Raw genomic sequence first — 17,305 nt, 5'->3', positions numbered from 1 at the left:
GGACCATATCGTGTTATACAACTCAGTGAGTAAGCCTTTGGTTTGATCAGGTAGGTTTTTCAATATCTTGTAGCTAGTTGTGTCAAGACCAGGAGCTGTGCCTTTTCTATGTTGTATCGCATCATCAAACTCTGTCACAGTAAATGGTATATTGTTTACCAGATGCTTGCTTTGCGGCCGTTGTGAGATCTTAGGCATAAGCATTTTTTCCTGTTTGAATTCTTTGCTGCAATTTGTGTTGCTGCTGACAGATGGGAAGTGCTCGGCTAGAATGATGGCTTCCCAAAGTGTCTTCACGGACTTGCCATTGGCAATGTGAGGCGGGGTTGTTGATGGCAAAAGTGAGATCAATTGAACTCCACGTGTTGTGACTTGGTCATAACATGTGTGACTGCCGTTGTTCAGAGTTACGAGATTGTCGTGCTCAACCCATTTCTCTATCATTTTGCCGTATTTGCATGAATCATTCCTGTCTTACCATAGACGGTCAAGTCACCAAGGATTATCCGATTTATGCCAAGTCTTGTTAGCTCTTCCATGTTTGTTCATGAATACCAAGTGCAGAAAAAAATTACACCATACCCCTTCAGCGAAGTCCGGCTAACAAACGGGTGAATTTGAGATAAAAAAATCACCAGACATGTTGATTTACCGTTTAAATAGTATTTATTGTTCTGCTAGGCACTGTTTTATATCCAGGGATTAAGATTACCTTGTGTATTTTCTCGTAAACTAAGCCGGAAACAGCAATCAGCTGTACACACGTTTTCTTGGAATCAACCGGTGATTCGGTCAAGACACACCCAAAGATATAACTTTACAGAATGTTTATGCAAGGATCGGCAAAAATTGTATCTGAAACTATTTTTTTTATCAGGAGTAATATATTCCAATATATTGTTAATTTAGATGCAGCTTTTACTAAACATATTTAAAATAATAATAACCCTAAGCGAAGCAGCTGATGGCTATTCCCGGGTATTATTTTTTACATGGAACCAGTCTAACCATTCACCGTCAAGGCTCACGCGCACTTGATCGCGAGAATTACATGTTGACATAGAATTGTCAAACAAAAACAAATATGACTTTAAACGAGTCAAAGTATGGCATTTATGATATATGTATCCATTTTCTGTCAACTAAAGTTCATTTCAAGGCGTCAATAGCGGTAATCTGACCGTGGTTGCTGTTTATAACAGTGAGTTGTGCGATCTTCCGATTGCTTCACACAACAATATTAAAGGGAATTTGGAATAAAATTAATCTAATAAGTTACAAACGTAAGTCCAGATATACAAAGAACACTTTTTATAGCCAGACAGTGTAATTATATGAGTAATTTGCGTACTTCAGTATGGATTTATTGACATGGTATTTCCGGTGTTTCGTGCTCACAGTAATGTCTTTCCATGGGGGAAAAAGACATCCAAACTCATAATTTGTGTATAATGCGCACCCCCTTTTACACAGCTGTGTTTTTGGGAAAAAAGGTGCGCACTATGCTCAAGAAAATACGGTAAGTCTTTTCTGTATTGGTTGTTCCCAGGTAGTGTGAATTTGGCTTTTTTGCTGAGTTTAGTCTCCTGTATTACTTACTTACTTACTTACTTTGGAGATTTAACATGCGCTTTCCGACTGATGCGTATTTCGCACACGGGCCCGGCCAGGCCATTTAATGTGTTTCCGAAAGGGGCGAAAGTGGTCTGTGCAACCCAAGAAGGGGCTTTAGGGGTTGCTTATATAGAATTTGGGAATTTTGAGATTTGGAATAGATGCCGATGGGGTAGGGGAGGAGAACTAAGGGAGCAGGGTATGGTGGATGTTTGTGTGTTTATGTAATTTTGATTTGGTGGATTATAGTGTTTTTAGATGCGTTTTATTAGTTCCGTTTTGATTAAGAATACGCCTAAGGCCTTGAAGTTTTCTAGTTTATTTTGTGGGTTTAGTGTTGCTTCTAGAGTGAGAGCCTTGTTTAGATTGAGGGTGGTTTGTAATGCGGTTCGATGTGTTAGGTAGTGTACGCAGTAGATGAGTGCATGTTCTGGGGTTTCTAGTTGTTTGCAGTGTGGGCAGTTACCTGTAGTATGTTTTTTAATTTTTTTTAGATGGTTATTTAGGTTGGTGTGTCCTGTTTGGAGTTCAGTGATTACTCTGTCGATTTTTTTTGATGGATGGAGAATTTTTGGTTTGGTTAGTGGTTTGCTGAGCACTTTTTTGATTTGGCTATTTGAGTTTAGATATAGGTTATGCCATTTTTTTGTGATTTTTTGCTTATTTACGCTTTTAATTTCTGATTTTGAGATTGGTAAGTTTAAGCTTATTTCTGGGATTTTGAGGGATAGTTTAGCTGCTTTATCGGCGTTTTCATTACCGTATATTCCTACGTGGGCGGGTATCCATGTGCAAGAAGGTTATTTGTTTGCCTGCCATAGTTAGATGGTTGGAGTTTTTAATTATTAGATTTATTAATTTAGGTCGGTTTTTGGTATTTTTGTTTTGGAGGGCTTGCAGTCCACTTATGGAGTCGGTAAGTATTAGGATTTTTTTGTGTTTTTTTTATTCTTGATTATGGAGGGCTTAGGCCATGCCCATTAGTTCTGCTGTGAATATTGATTGGTTGTTTTGGAGTTGGAAGGATTGTGTGGTTTTAGTTGGTTGTGTGGTATGGACTCCCAAACCTGTGTGTTTGGAGGTCGGATCTGAAGATCCGTCCGTGTAAATGTGACACCAATTTGGCCAATTTTCGTGTATGTATGCTAGTGTGGTGGTTTTAGCTATGTTTGGGTCAGTTTGTTTATTTATTTGGCTAGCTAGTGTTGTGTCTATTTTGGGTATTTTATGTTGAGGGGTGAAGATATTTGATTGTTTGCAGTTTTGTTTAAGATTTTTAATTTAGCGTTCATTGAGGTAGTTTGTTATTCTTTGGGATATTGGGGTAAGTAAGGGGTGTTTACGAGCTAGAGCTTGGTTTTTGGGGCTGATATTTTGGTTTATTAAGTTTTGGATGAGAGGGTTTGATTGGGATGCGGCCCAGAAATTTAAGCTTAGCTGTTCCCTGCGTAGACTTAGTGGCATTTCTCCTGTTAAGGCCTGAAGTGAAGTGTAGGAGGTGCCATGTTGGGTGCGTGTAATTAGTTTGAGAGCCTGATATTGTATTGAGTCAAGTTTTTTAGATAGAGAGTTGTTTAGGGTATTGGATATGGCGCAGCTGTAGTCTAGTTTTGATCTAATTAGTGATATGTAGAGAGAGAGGAGGGTATCTTTGGAGGCTCCCCAGTTAGAGCCAGTTAGGCATCTTAGGGTGTTTAGGTCTTTACTGCATTTAGTTATTAGGTTTTGGATGTGAGCATCCCAGGTGAGATGTTCATCGAAAATAAGTCCTAAGAATTGGGTTTGTTTTTGAAATTGGTTGTTTGGTTGTTTAGCTGGAGGATTGGGGAGGCGGGTTTCATGTTTTTATGTTTGAATACTATTCCTGTTTTTTTTTCTGAGTTAAGGGAGAAGCCCCATTTGTCAGCCCATTGTTGTATTTTATTAAGAGATTTTTGGAGTAAATTTTGGGCCATTTTAATGCTTTTAGTGCTGATCCAGAGGGCTCCATCATCCGCGAATTTTGATGTGTTTATTTTAGGGGATAGGCCCTCGAATAGATCGTTTATCATTATATTGAAGAGGGTGGGGCTGAGGATACTGATAGGGATAGGGATGACTAGTGCCTGTTTCCAGGGAGTTGGTACCTGTCCGTTTTGATAGATTAGGTTATATAGTTTAAGTAGTGCCTGGAGTAGGTTGGGGGGGGGAGTTTTGTGATTATTTGGTAGGATGTTAGGTCTTGTCCTGGGGCAGTTCCCCTTTTCCTATTTTAGAGTACGTACTGGAGTTCTTCCATTGAGTAAGGTTGGTTTATTTCGAGGTTATCATTATTTGGTTCTTTAGTAGGTTTGGCTTCTGCTTTAAGTTTTTGTTGGAATTTTTCGCTGAAGTTATTGTTGCTGCTTATGGCCGAGAAGTGGTTTGCTAGGTTATTTGCCTTTTCGGTAGGGTTGGTTGAATTGTTTATGTTGGGTGTTTTTTTGTAACGTTTTAAGCCTCTAATGGCGTGGATTTTTCGCCAGACTATTCTTGCATCTGTGCGATTATTTACTCCTTCACAAAATAATATCCAATCTTTGGTTTTAGCTATTTTGACTAGTTTTTGGACCTTGTGGTTTAGTTCGTGAGCTACCGTTATATGGTTGTGGTCGCGTTTGGCTCTGTTGAAGGCTGTTTTACGTTTGCGTCAAGTTTGTTCTATTTCCTCGTTCCACCATGGTACCAAGGGTTTGCCTACTTTATTTGTTTTATAAGGTATTGATGCTTTGGCTGCGTTGATTATGTTAGGTTTTTGCAGTAGATTTCTGGGTCCTTATTTTCTAGTTTGGTTAGGTTGGCTTGGTTGCAGATATCCTGAAATTTGTCCCAGTTAGCTTGGTTATAGTTGAATTTTGGTTCTAGGTTTTCTGTTTGGGTAGGAACGTTTGTATTGCCTATGGTAATGTTTATAGGGAAGTGGTCACTACCTAGTGGGGCGTCGTGAACTTCCCATTGAGTACCTGTATTAGAATGACATGCGGCTTTATCACCTGTTTTTTGACGAATGCAGTCAGTTCATTACCGTGGCTCTTAAGGCCATTTGCATTCCACTGTAGTAAAAGCAAGTCCATGATTGTTTATAAATGAGCGCTTTTTGAGTTTTAGGCCATACCCTATTTAGGAACTGTTTCTTTGTTCCTTTGTATTTCAGTATTTTGGAAGCCAGTTTGAGGATGGAGGTGGCTTTGACTCACATTTTTCTTGCTTGTAATTTGGATCAATGCCATGGCAAGGAACTCTACAACTTTGTGTTCTGAGGCTTTTGTCTACCATGAGCTGATGTTTTCTTTGCCTGACTGATTCATTGGCTGTGTGCCTCAGTTTGAGAATTATAAGGGATGAGGTTTGGTTGGGGAGCATGAGGCTATTTCTCCTTGCGTTTTGCAGTGGCTTTGTGTCTGTGAGCAGTGCTCACTGATTCGATGGTTTACTCAGTGCTCACAGATTCCATTGTTTGCTCAGTAGAGTGATCAGTAGTCGCTTGGGTTTTTTCAACCTCTGTGGGTTGAATAGTTGATTGCTGAGTAGGTATTTTATTTATGCCTTTGGTGATGAGAAGTCTGCGCTAGAGACTACTTTTTCCCATTTGGTTTGTGGTCTCCTGTTCTTTTGTGTCTTAGACTCTGATGAGACCTTTCTTTTTCTTTTCTGTACTATTTTAGATTGAGGCCGTTTGCATTTAAGCATGCCTTGAGCCCTTAGGGAACTATAATCAATATTTTCTTTGTTTCTAGTTCCTGAGAATGTGAATCTGTCCTGAAAATGGTCAGGGAAATTTAGCGCAGCTTGACTATAAGTCATGTTGGCTGTCTTTTCGGCAGTTTTTCTGGTGACCAGAGTGGCAAGACTAGGAGTTTTTTCAATGATATAGAATGTAGGAAACTCAGAGAAGATTAATAAAAACCTTTTAACCGTTGAGTTTGTTTTGCATTATTTTCCTTGAATGCATTGGTAGGTAGCAAAAAGACATTTATAAAGATTAAACTTCTCCATAACCTGAGTGTAATCTCAAATGTACTATAAGTACCATTCTATATTACTTTGAAGAATTCATAACAAGCACTATGACAAGGTATGCCCATCTTGCAATCAACCTGAATCCATTGCTCACGTGTTAGTGGAATGTCAAGACCACACCCCAGTCCTGGCTCGGTTAAAACAAGAATTGCAGTTAGATCTGCTATCTGTCATAGATCTCCTGTATCCAAGAGATGCAGTAGCGAGGCCAAACTAACTCTATTTCTGATAGATGGACAGCTGCTCGAAAGTATATAAACAGAGCAGCCAAAGATAAAAATGAAATTATATCAATATACGAAAATAGAAATCATATCAATACAAAATCAGAAATTATTTTGAATACCAACCTCACAATAGATATGTGTACCCTACTCACACACATGAGTCCCAAAGAGGGACAGGTCAGCCGAAATAGCTTAGGCAAAAGGCGACCTCTTAATGCAACAACAACAACAATAATTTGCAGTCAGCCAGAATCAGTATATTGTTCAGACAAGGCATGGACTGACATTGTAGGAGCTTTTTACTCTGGTTGGCTTAAGTTTTTGCATTTGTTTGTTTCATGCAGGATTGTATTTTAGAGTATAGAATTTTAAGTTTTGCATTGTTTTTAAATGAAATTATATGCATAAATTACCTGTAATGATGAGAAGTCTCTTTAAACAACAATAATCAAAAACTACAACACATGATTAAAGTATAAACAGTTCCACTTAGTAAAATGTAAATGGAAGTTTTGGCGCATTGTTGTATGAATTGTAAGGTATTGGCACGTACCTAAGTGACTGTAGTCTTCCAGAACTGGCAGGTTATCCTTATAGTCAAGTAAGGAGGAGAGAAGTACCTCTGATAGTACGTGAGGAGGAATTAGTACCTCTGACACTATGTAAGGAGAGAAGTATCTCTGTGGCAGTGTGTGATGTAGGATGAACACAGCTGTGTCATCTAAGTAACACAGGAACCCTCAACTCCTTTGTGAAACCATCGCCTGGGTGTTAAGATCACCTATTCAGTATACAGAGGAAACGTCCTCTTGTGAAACTCTGGACTTATGTATATAGCTAATTTGAAAGAGACAGTGGAGTGGCGTTGTTTTTATTGTTTTTGTATTAAGGTACTTCTGTGCTATTATTAATTCATTGTGTGTATTAGTTTTGTGATTATTTGGACGTTAGTATTAGTATTGTGTAAGTATTGTTAGAAGTAGACTATTAGAATTGGTATAGTATTATTATTGTTTTGTTCTGATGTACAAAACCTTCCAAATGGCGTGCTGGTTTTCTGGGGGGAATTAGTCAGCAAAGAGCCGGAGTCACAGAAGACATTAAAACTACAATTTTATTTCTAGAAACCTGGACAATGAACATATTAGGCCCGTAGAAATGGTCGAAAACCTGGACATTTTATGGAACAATCAAATTTTATGTTTTTATGTTTCCTGAAGATATAGTTATGGTACACACAAAACTCAGACAAATTCAGACTTGAGGAAAATTTTCTACATCCATTTGAAAATTGGCCTATCATACCTATACTTGTGCCTGTATTGGGCCAAATTGCAACAAATGTGTTATCATATCACAATGTTACACAAATCTTAATGCACCCATTAAGGCTGACAAAGTTCAACAATGTAATGAATTATATGTGCTTGTCTTTATGAATACAAAGTCAGTAGCCAATCAACGGAGAGTAAGATCTAAACAATGTTCATAGGACCTGTCTGGGAGAAGGCAGCTGTTTCAAATGACATGATCAGTTACCGCCAGATTCAAACATTAGTTCCCTGAAAACTGGAAGACACAGTTGGAAACATGATATTTAGAAATGAAACCTGAAGACATGAAAGTTGTGGAACAGAGGCGAGTGGGAAAAAAAACGGCGAGTGAGACTGTACGTTTGCTGTTTCGTTCCTTCTCGGCCTTCGGTCTCAAAGAGTTGTTTGGACAATGAATATGCATGAATTTCGCTAAATGTCCTGTGCTTGATGATATACGCGAGCAGAAAGGGAATTCCCTCGACTGTAATATTGAAATTCCCCGACATTCTGAAGTAATTCCGTAGCTTCGGTGGGCGCAATCTCATTAAAATCAGATCTTAGTTCTCGCTATTGCTAAACAAAGATCTGAGGACATCCCATTAAGGGTCACGTCAGAACGACCTTTCATCCAACCAATCAGAGCGTCCCTTACCAGATCATAAAAGTGACTTTCGGAATGTGAATTCTAATAATGCAACCTCAAAAATTTTAACCTGGGATATTCTGAACGATAGTTACTGGTTTAACAACTGAATCCATACAATGTAGACCATCTATTAGCCATTCCAGAATGTTCTTTTGTTCAGGTTTCAAATTTGTAATCGAGAATTTGTCAAAATATGTTTCGAAGCATAGTCACCAATTTGAAATTTGTGCCGTAAAGCATGAGAAAAATGCCTTCTGATTGGCTAATGTTGACTTCTGGTCGGTCAAACTTCGTGCATGGTCGGTCTGATGTGACCTGTAATCTTTGTTTACCGGTGGTGAGAACTAAGATCTGATTTTAATGAGATTGCGTTGGACGTGGCTTAATTTTTTACATTCATTGGGAAATGAATGCAAGAACATGTGACCAATTCAGCTAATCAGAATGCAGGAATTTCAATGAACACAAGGAAAATTTAATTATTATACCATGATAACATACAAAAGCAATTTGCTGTAGATCTAAATATTATATGAAAACTAAGTATAAATGTTATATCATGATAGTATCATAGTGATAGTAGTATTGTTAGTAATGAGATATTATTATTATTAGTTGTAGTAGATACAGTGGTCCCTTGCTACAACGCTACCAATGGGGTCCAAATAATTGGTGGGCGTTATAGAAGATGAGCAGTTTAACCGAGGCCGAGGTGGGGGAGCGCGTTCGGCAAATCTCAAATCATCAATATGTGTTTATCTCACGTCACGTCAAAATAGTATATATTTTTATGGACCTAGATCTACCTGTAATATCATTCATTTATTAAATCTGTCACATTTCACAATGTCTGAAATACGTATTCCATTTCAATTTATCATTTTTTATCTATAAATTAAAAAATTATTCACTATTTCCCGCGATGTTATTGAAAATAAAATTTTCGGACACACATTTTGACAACGGGTCCGCATCGAACATGTCAAAGAGCAAAATAAAGACGTTTTAAGCAAATCTTTAAATATATTATACAAAGTGATAAATAAAATCAACAAAAATATATCTAAAAGTAATCAAACTTACATCTAAGTTATTATTTCCATCGTTTCGTGCAATCGCGTGTAATATAAGTCAAATGACATCTCGGCTTTTGTCGCCTTGAATTCTCGGCTCGGACACAACGTTTAATGCAAAAATATATGCATGAAAAATCTTTGTCACAGCAAGTAACCTAGCACGATACATTCACGAAGTTCCATATTTTTAATATATATCGTGATTTCCTGCTTAAAACGTTCAGAATAACACGATTTAATAAAAAATCTTTCGCCAACTTCTGAAATTTATCAAACACGAGCTTGGTATCACAGCTATAATTGGATTGGCTGCCTGAGGTCACGTGCTCAAAATTGACCAATCATGAAGCTTGTAGCAGATTTCGGCAAGAAAGCGTCATTAGAAACAAATTTTAATCCAATGAAATCGCTTGTTATAACTACGGAAAAAAAACAGGCGATGTTACGAAAGAGAGATTACGAAATGAATGACCGCTGTGTTGTTACAGCAACTACATGTGTGTGACAGTGTCGCCTCAAATTGGATTGCCCACTAATTAAGAATATAAACTTCGCTTGTGGTTCTCTTTTATTGCATGCATGCGCTTCTAAGATCAAAGGATGTATAGAGTGAAAAGTTAACTAGTTGAACAATCGTATTTCAGGGACTTGCCGCGGATGTTTTCAAACAGATTATTAGAACTCCATTCAGCGATTAACGGTTGATTATGCAATTAGATGCGTTATGTGCAAATGAACAACGAACAACAATACAATTATGTCTGTGTAAAACTCTCAGTATTAAAAGTGTACATAAATTTTGGGAGCCATGCGTTACCGCGCGTAGTAACCGAGGTAGCGCTTTATCGAAGAGCACAAAAGCGAGGGATCACTGTATTAGTATTGTTAGTAGTAGGACATTAGTAATAGGATAAGTAGGCTAGGATAAGTTAAGCTAGTTAGTTGTGTTTGGCCCATTTCTTGTGTCCCCTGCAGTGATTTTGATGGAATGGGCACACCTCGGTTTGCCAGCACCTATTGTTCTGGGTTAAAAACTACCAAACCATTGCTGACAAGTGTACAATAGAGGGATTATGAGGATTAAAAAGGGATTTAAAAGAGGGCAACATGACTTTTCGTTATTTTTTTCTCATGTACATACAGCATACATTATAAATCATACATATCTTCATACATACAAAATATATAAACTTAAAGTCAGAAATTAAATTAATTATTTACACTTCACATACATTTTAACTCACAAACCAATAAATCTTGCCACAGAATCAGCATATTCTGTTGGTGACTTAAGTCCTGCCAACAACAACTGCTTTTCCCTCTCAATACCGCTATCCACATTGTGGTACTTCCTCCTCTTTGGAGGAAGTCGCCCACCAGCCTGGATTTGCAGGAGCAGTGACTCTACAAAACACTGTTCTTTTTTTATAATGTCAATGAATTTGAATATATTTGGATGGCTAGGCCCCTGTTTGCCTAGCTTACCATGCCAGCCTTCCAAATTGTTTGTGGTTCTGGAACCCACTGTCTCGAAGTGGTTCCACATGCTGCGACCATCACTCTCCATCCACTGTTCAGTAACATAATCAGCAAACCTCAGCACCTGTGGATCATCAAAGTTTGCTTCTTCTAGGGCTGCCATCCACACATCGTGGATGTCACACATTCTCACCAGTGGCAGGGCTGAGGCTCTCCTTACCAGGAGACCATTACCAAGACCATTGTCATCGGTCTTATACAAGGTCTGAAGTCCATTCTTCTGGGCATTTCTCCAGATTGCCAGTCTATAATGAAACAGACAACCTTTGGGCTGGCACTGAAAGGTATCTCTGACGGCATACTGCGCAGCTGCTTCAAAGTCGGTGAAGATCTTTGATGGGGCTAGGGGAATGTTGTTGTCTGCTGCAATCTTCTTAACACGTTGAAAGAATTTCATGTAGGTTGACTGGCATTCATCATCAGGAAGCAAACCATAGATGAGTGGGACCATTTTGCCAGCAACAAAAGCATGTCTTGCCAGTCACCTGGGTGGTTGTGGTTGTTGCGGTGTGTGGTGATGATGTTGTTTGCTGTATTGATAGTTGCTGTACAATCTTTCATACAGCAACGCCAGTGAATTGTTGTATTTCTTCTGCTCTTTATACGGAATCTGTAACCATTACACACCAAATTCTGTCCACCATGCTTATTTTCAACGAATCTCACTTGAACCTGTGCATTAGCCATTTTGACACCTTACTTACTTACTTACTTACTTTGGAGATTTAACATGCGCTTTCCGACTGATGCGTATTTCGCACACGGGCCCGGCCAGGCCATTTAATGTGTTTCCGAAAGGGGCGAAAGTGGTCTGTGCAACCCAAGAGGGGGCTTTAGGGGTTGCTTATATAGAATTTTGAGATTTGGAATAGATGCCGATGGGGTAGGGGAGGAGAACTAAGGGAGCTGGGTATGGTGGATGTTTGTGTGTTTATGTGATTTTGATTTGGTGGATTATTGTGTTTTAAGATGCGTTTTATTGGTTCTGTTTTGATTAAGAATACGCCTAAGGCCTTGAAGTTTTCTAGTTTATTTTGTGGGTTTAGTGTTGCTTCTAGAGTGAGAGCCTTGTTTAGATTGAGGGTGGTTTGTAATGCGGTTCGATGTGTTAGGTAGTGTGTGCAGTGGATGAGTGCGTGTTCTGGGGTTTCTAGTTGTTTGCAGTGTGGGCAGTTACCTGAAGTATGTTTTTTAATTTTTTTTAGATGGTTATTTAGGTTGGTGTGTCCTGTTTGGAGTTTAGTGATTACTCTGTCGATTGTTTTTGATGGATGGAGAATTTTTGGTTTGGTTAGTGGTTTGCTGAGCACTTTTTTGATTTGGCTATTTGAGTTTAGATATAGGTTATGCCATTTTTTTGTGATTTTTTGCTTGTTTACACTTTTAATTTCTGATTTTGAGATTGGTAAGTTTAAGCTTATTTCTGGGATTTTGAGGGATAGTTTAGCTGCTTTATCGGTGTTTTCATTACCGTATATTCCTACGTGGGCGGGTATCCAAAAGAAGGTTATTTGTTTGCCTGCCTTAGTTAGGTGGTTGGAGCTTTTAATTATTAGATTTATTAATTTAGGTCGGTTTTTGGTATTTTTGTTTTGGAGGGCTTGCAGTCCACTTATGGAGTCGGTAAGTATTAGGATTTTTTGGTGGTTTTTGGATTCTTGATTATGGAGGGCTGAGGCCATGCCCATTAGTTCTGCCGTGAATATTGATTGGTTATTTGGGAGTCGGAAGGATTGTGTGGTTTTAGTTGGTTGTGTGGTATGGACTTCCTTCCTGGTTCGTCATTTTATAGCCATAGTTGATTAAATGATTAATAAATTCGTTCAACATGATATGAAACTCACGTTTGACACTGATTATACTGAAAAGTGTTCACCAATTCGTGTCAGCCACGCGTCACCATTAATGAAGCAGGGTTCACTGGTCCCTATAATCCTTTAGATAAACATCTAAATTGCTGGCAAATTTAATCTCTTATCATAACATTCAGGGTGCCGGCAAACCGAGGTTAACAGCTCACCATACTCACCATACTCACTCAGTCATTAGTTATTGGGGTTTAAACACAGCTTAAGGGAGGGAATATAATCTTTAAAAAACTTATTTATGTTTGTGTTTGTGAGTACATATACAACAACATTTTGACTTTTTTCATCCCATTGTGTAAGTACCATACCAAAATATAATTGTTTCAACAAAATCAAGTTAAGCACATCCTCCTGTAAGTGCTAATTTATCCAAGATAAGTGAGTTTCTGTACCTCTGGTACCCTGGTTGAATCATGTAATCACTCTCACAATTTATACCTGTGAAGATCCAAGTTAGAATTGATCTTCGGCAACCCGTGCTTGTCATAAGAGGCGATTAACTGGATTGGGTGGTCTGGCTCAGTGATGGTTGATGCATGTAATCATGTCCCCATATGCGCAGATCGATACCTATGATCTCAATCACTGGATTGTTTGGTCCAAACTCAATTATTTAGAGACCTCTGTCATATATCTTGAATATTGCTGAGTGTGGCATGAACAACAAACACAATTGTTTTACATTTTTAATGTATTACAACACTCTAAACTACTCACAAGGTGATATGTTTTAAACACAAATAACATGACTGGTATTGACTATCAAACAGTTTGTGAACATTCATCAAGCACTTGTACGTTAACTATTGATCAAATGTGCCCCTTTTCCCAAATGCTGTTTGTGTGCAATAACTAGTCCTCCACAATGAATACTTGCCCACCACTCACGATTGCAAGTATAAGTAATTTCCTGAAACCAGCATTGCAGATTCACTTGTTTCATTTGCAATTTGTTAATAGATATGTATTTGATGGGTGTAACTGCATGTTTGAATGAACATTTAATTTTTCCCATACTGGTACTTTGATTTTCATCTTTTCACTTATTTCAGCTCGATGGAATCACATTGAAAACTTGGATGACTTCTTCAATCGTGTTTACCATTATCATCAGCGCCATGGATTCCTGTGTATGGTACTGGAAGAAATTCTACAACTTGTGTAAGAATGATAATATTTTTGCAAACCATTTAGTAAGTTTTTGTATATTTTTAAGCAGCCCGGATGCTTTACGTTTTTTTAAGCATGTATATTATCACAGCCTATTTTTTTTTTGAAGCCATGCTGTGCTTGGACATCTCAGAGATGTGTCAGAATGTGTTTATCTCTGTTGTAGCCATGGAACATTTGTTTGGCACATTGATATTTCAATCCTAAGGTCACAGCAAGAAAATTTGTGCCATTAAATTTTCCATAGGCATGAAGATCGAAGCGGGAAGAACATGAAAACATGAAAAGTTTTTGGATATCTACTTCTATATTGTTTTGTAATGATGTTTCAAGGCTACTGCTTGCCCTTTCTTGAGGTGAATACTGAGTAAGCATATGGTTTAAAAAAATTAAATTGGTTTTCAGCCAATGGCTTTTGAAAATATTGTGTGGTGTTTTTTTATGTTCAAGCTAGTATGATGTTCAAATGAGCATTTAACCAAATGTTTTCAATAATTTCGTCAAAATGATGTTATTCTTAAATATTCACTGCTGGGGGCATGTGTTTGGAATGGGGAATATTTAAAAAAAAAAAACAACAACTTTTTTTGTTATTTTTTTGTGAAAATGGAAATAAAAATGAGATGTGCAGTAGACATTATGATGAGGTGGGCGCAGCCTGAAAACCAAGATGTTTTGTTTTATTTAGCCTATGCAAGTTAATGTATGTATGGGGGGGCACAGGTGGCCACAGTCGTCTAAGGCGCCGTGATTCGCTGTGCAGAGTTGTGTCGCTTGGGCACGCCAGAAACCTAGTATGATTGTTGGTTCGAATCCATGTTCGCCCCAATTACATTTCTAGGTTTGTCAGCACCATACCTGTGCTTATGGGTTTCACCGAAGTGGAAAACGTCTGAGACCTGCATCACTTCGGACTTTCCTCCCACATTAAGCAGACATGCCATGATATAACTGGAATAATGTTAAAAGCGGTGTTAAACCCAACTCACTCACTAATGTATGTACATGCATGGTGATATGTTTAAACAGGGTAGGGTTAATGTACAAATATAACAATATGATGTGGAAGTCAATGGTATTCATGAGAGAGAAACCAATTAAGCCACAGCAGCGTTAGAAACTAGCTTACAGTTTTTGACCATAGATCCCAGTAGATAACATATAGCAAAACCCTTTAAAAGAGCAAACTTCTGATGGTCCCTATGATACAACAAGGACTGTAGGACTTGTGGCAGTTTCTATGGAGTGAGTGAGTGTGATAACAAAGAACTTTAGTTTGAATTTTTGCATTGAAATTATCGTATTTAGCCTTAGTTTACCAACCTCTTAGGGCTCAATTCCCAAACAAATAGTTGTGACCATCAGCAGCGACACAAGCAATTCTGATGAGGGCTGTGACATGAGTGAGTCAGATTGTGTTTAAATTATGAGACTCTTATGGTGTCATTCCCTGTACCATTGTGTAACACATGTGCGTTTGCGCTGTTCCTCCTACCATTGTGCATCCCTCCATTCAAGATGTCAACTTGTACACATAACACAATAACACGACAGTGACAGTCGGAATGAGTTTTCTAATCATGCAACCATGAAATATTTAACACGGGGTATTCCGAACGACAGTTTCGGGTTTTATGATTATATCCATGCAATCTAGGCCATCTATAAGCCATTCCAGAATGTTATTCTTATCAGTTTTATTTTTTTTAATTGAGAATACGTCAAAATATGTTTCAAAGCGTAGTCGCCAGTTTGAAACTAGTGTCGTAAAGCTCGAGAAAGCTGCCTTCTGATTGGCTAATGTAGATTTCTTGTCAGTCATTTCATTGGTTGGTCAAAATTCGCGAAAGGTCACTCTGACGTGACCTGAAATGGGATGTCCTCAGATCTTTGTTTAGCGGTAGCGAGAACTAAGATCTGATTTTAATGAGATTGACACATAACAATGATAGTTTCTTAAACAACTTTTTCCAGTGATGGGAATAAAACTAACAAACAGCAGATATTGTTGGGTACAGGGTATTCATTGCCATGTACCCTATTGACATTTAATTGACTATTCCCAATTTGGAGTTATATGGCATTTCATCGTTCTCATTTCAAGCCAAACGGACTGTACTTCTTGGGATTACTGGATTCAATCATCTTCTTTCTCTCAGTCTGATATTCAAGCTTTGATGCAGGCCGTTATCAAAAGTAGCTTGCATCCAGACATGACAATCTATCCAAGTGTTGCTTCTATAGGAGTATGATCGCTTTCACCAAGGACTCATTCAAGCTGACGTTGAACCTACACCAAATGTTCAACCACGTGAATTGGAGGACAACACAGATCGGCACCTACAGGATTCAGAGATTCATAATGCACTGATCTCTGTTGTGCAAATTAATAAGCAAGCTACACTCACTTCCACAGTGTTTACTGTGACACACTTCACAGGGATTCGGCAATCTCAATCCGTGTTCAGCCTTGGACCGATCTGAAAATTGATTAGGGTGTCACAGGGAGGTGATAAACTATCTCTCTGTTTGACGGGAATACAGGATTGTTTACCAGCCGACGAACCCCGAGGATTGGGAGAGGTTCAATGATCAACCAGGGATTATCAGTGAACATCATGATGTTTGAAGAGCTTCCTCTGGAGTCTTAGCTAAGATTAGTCTTAACAACTTACATTCAAAGATAAAATATCTCATGTTTAAGATAAGATACATTTTTGAAACTATCGTAAACCTGTCGCAGATCACACAAAGATATGATAGCTATATCGTAACTCTGACAGAGAACTCATTTGTGTAAGAGATTGAAAAAATGGGGTATTTCCTTATGATGTCATGGGGATTTCCCAGCCGATGACAATAACAACATGAAGAAGTGACACAAAATTCAAGATCACATTGTGAGGTCACATTGTTTAACACGCAACTATTTGAGTGAAATTCCGTACAATCCTACATATGTCCAAGATGTAGAGCTTTGTCCTTATGATAAAAGATACCTCGAGTACTCGACCACAAATAGCACTTGTGTTCTATGCAAAGACATTTATCAAAACCAATAAATATTATAATCAATAAGTGTATAGCTATTAGATATGAAATAATGTGCAAAAAGATACTTCAATATTTCCCTTCAAATGGAGCTTGCAGAACTTTATGTGAACACAATGCGTACAAAGTCAAGGTCAAAAGTAAGGGACCTTATCCTAAATGCCAATGACTAGACAAGACCTTTGATCAAACAGCAGGTGTTCAGCGTTTAAGATGCGTGTTCAAGTCTGATGTTAAGTTATATATACTGGGTCTATCTAGATCCATAATTCTTTTCAATATTTAAAAGTGACACTAATTTCCGTTCCCAAAGAGAGATAATGTTAGAATTTTCTTCAAGTTATGTTGTCTCATGGAACACTCCACAAGTTAACGTGAACACACATGTAATGTAGTCTTTTTTTATCCTTTTAAATTAAGTAGAGCTAATAAACTGATTTGACTGACTTCATTTCAATCTGGCTGAGGAGTGAAATATATTGTAAATGTGTCAAATCTATTCCAGAATGTATATCGATGATGTTTAGCTTGTCTGACAGCATTGCTGAGGACCATTTACTAGTATTTTTCCGTTTAACCTATACTTTACAACGATTTTATTGTTTGAATGGTCACAAGTATCTATATTTTTTTTGACATAAAACATGTAAATGAACACTTATCAATTGTTATTTTAGAATCGGTTTACTGATGCAAAATTCAAAGATTATAGTGTTGAAAATGTCTATTTTTTATTTGTCTGTTATTAATCAAAGCAGGA

General features: G+C 37.9%; 1 protein-coding gene across 2 annotated transcripts in view; it reads left to right on the top strand.

Moving 5' to 3' along the window:
- LOC139473358 (autophagy-related protein 9A-like) overlaps positions 1-17,305 on the top strand; it is a 314,783-nt gene that overhangs the window by 30,834 nt on the left and 266,644 nt on the right. For both annotated transcript variants that reach the window (XM_071255894.1, XM_071255893.1), the window contains one exon: positions 13,377-13,485. In XM_071255894.1, coding sequence (XP_071111995.1) covers positions 13,377-13,485 — 109 coding nt within the window. The remainder of the gene's footprint in view (positions 1-13,376; positions 13,486-17,305) is intronic.

This window comes from Haliotis cracherodii, unplaced genomic scaffold, assembly GCF_022045235.1.
Source record: "Haliotis cracherodii isolate W230 unplaced genomic scaffold, xgHalCrac1.p SCAF_28, whole genome shotgun sequence".
NCBI classification, from domain to species: Eukaryota; Metazoa; Mollusca; class Gastropoda; order Lepetellida; family Haliotidae; genus Haliotis; species Haliotis cracherodii.
Note: the sequence above shows the minus strand (reverse complement) of the source record. Positions and strands in the feature narration are given on the sequence as shown.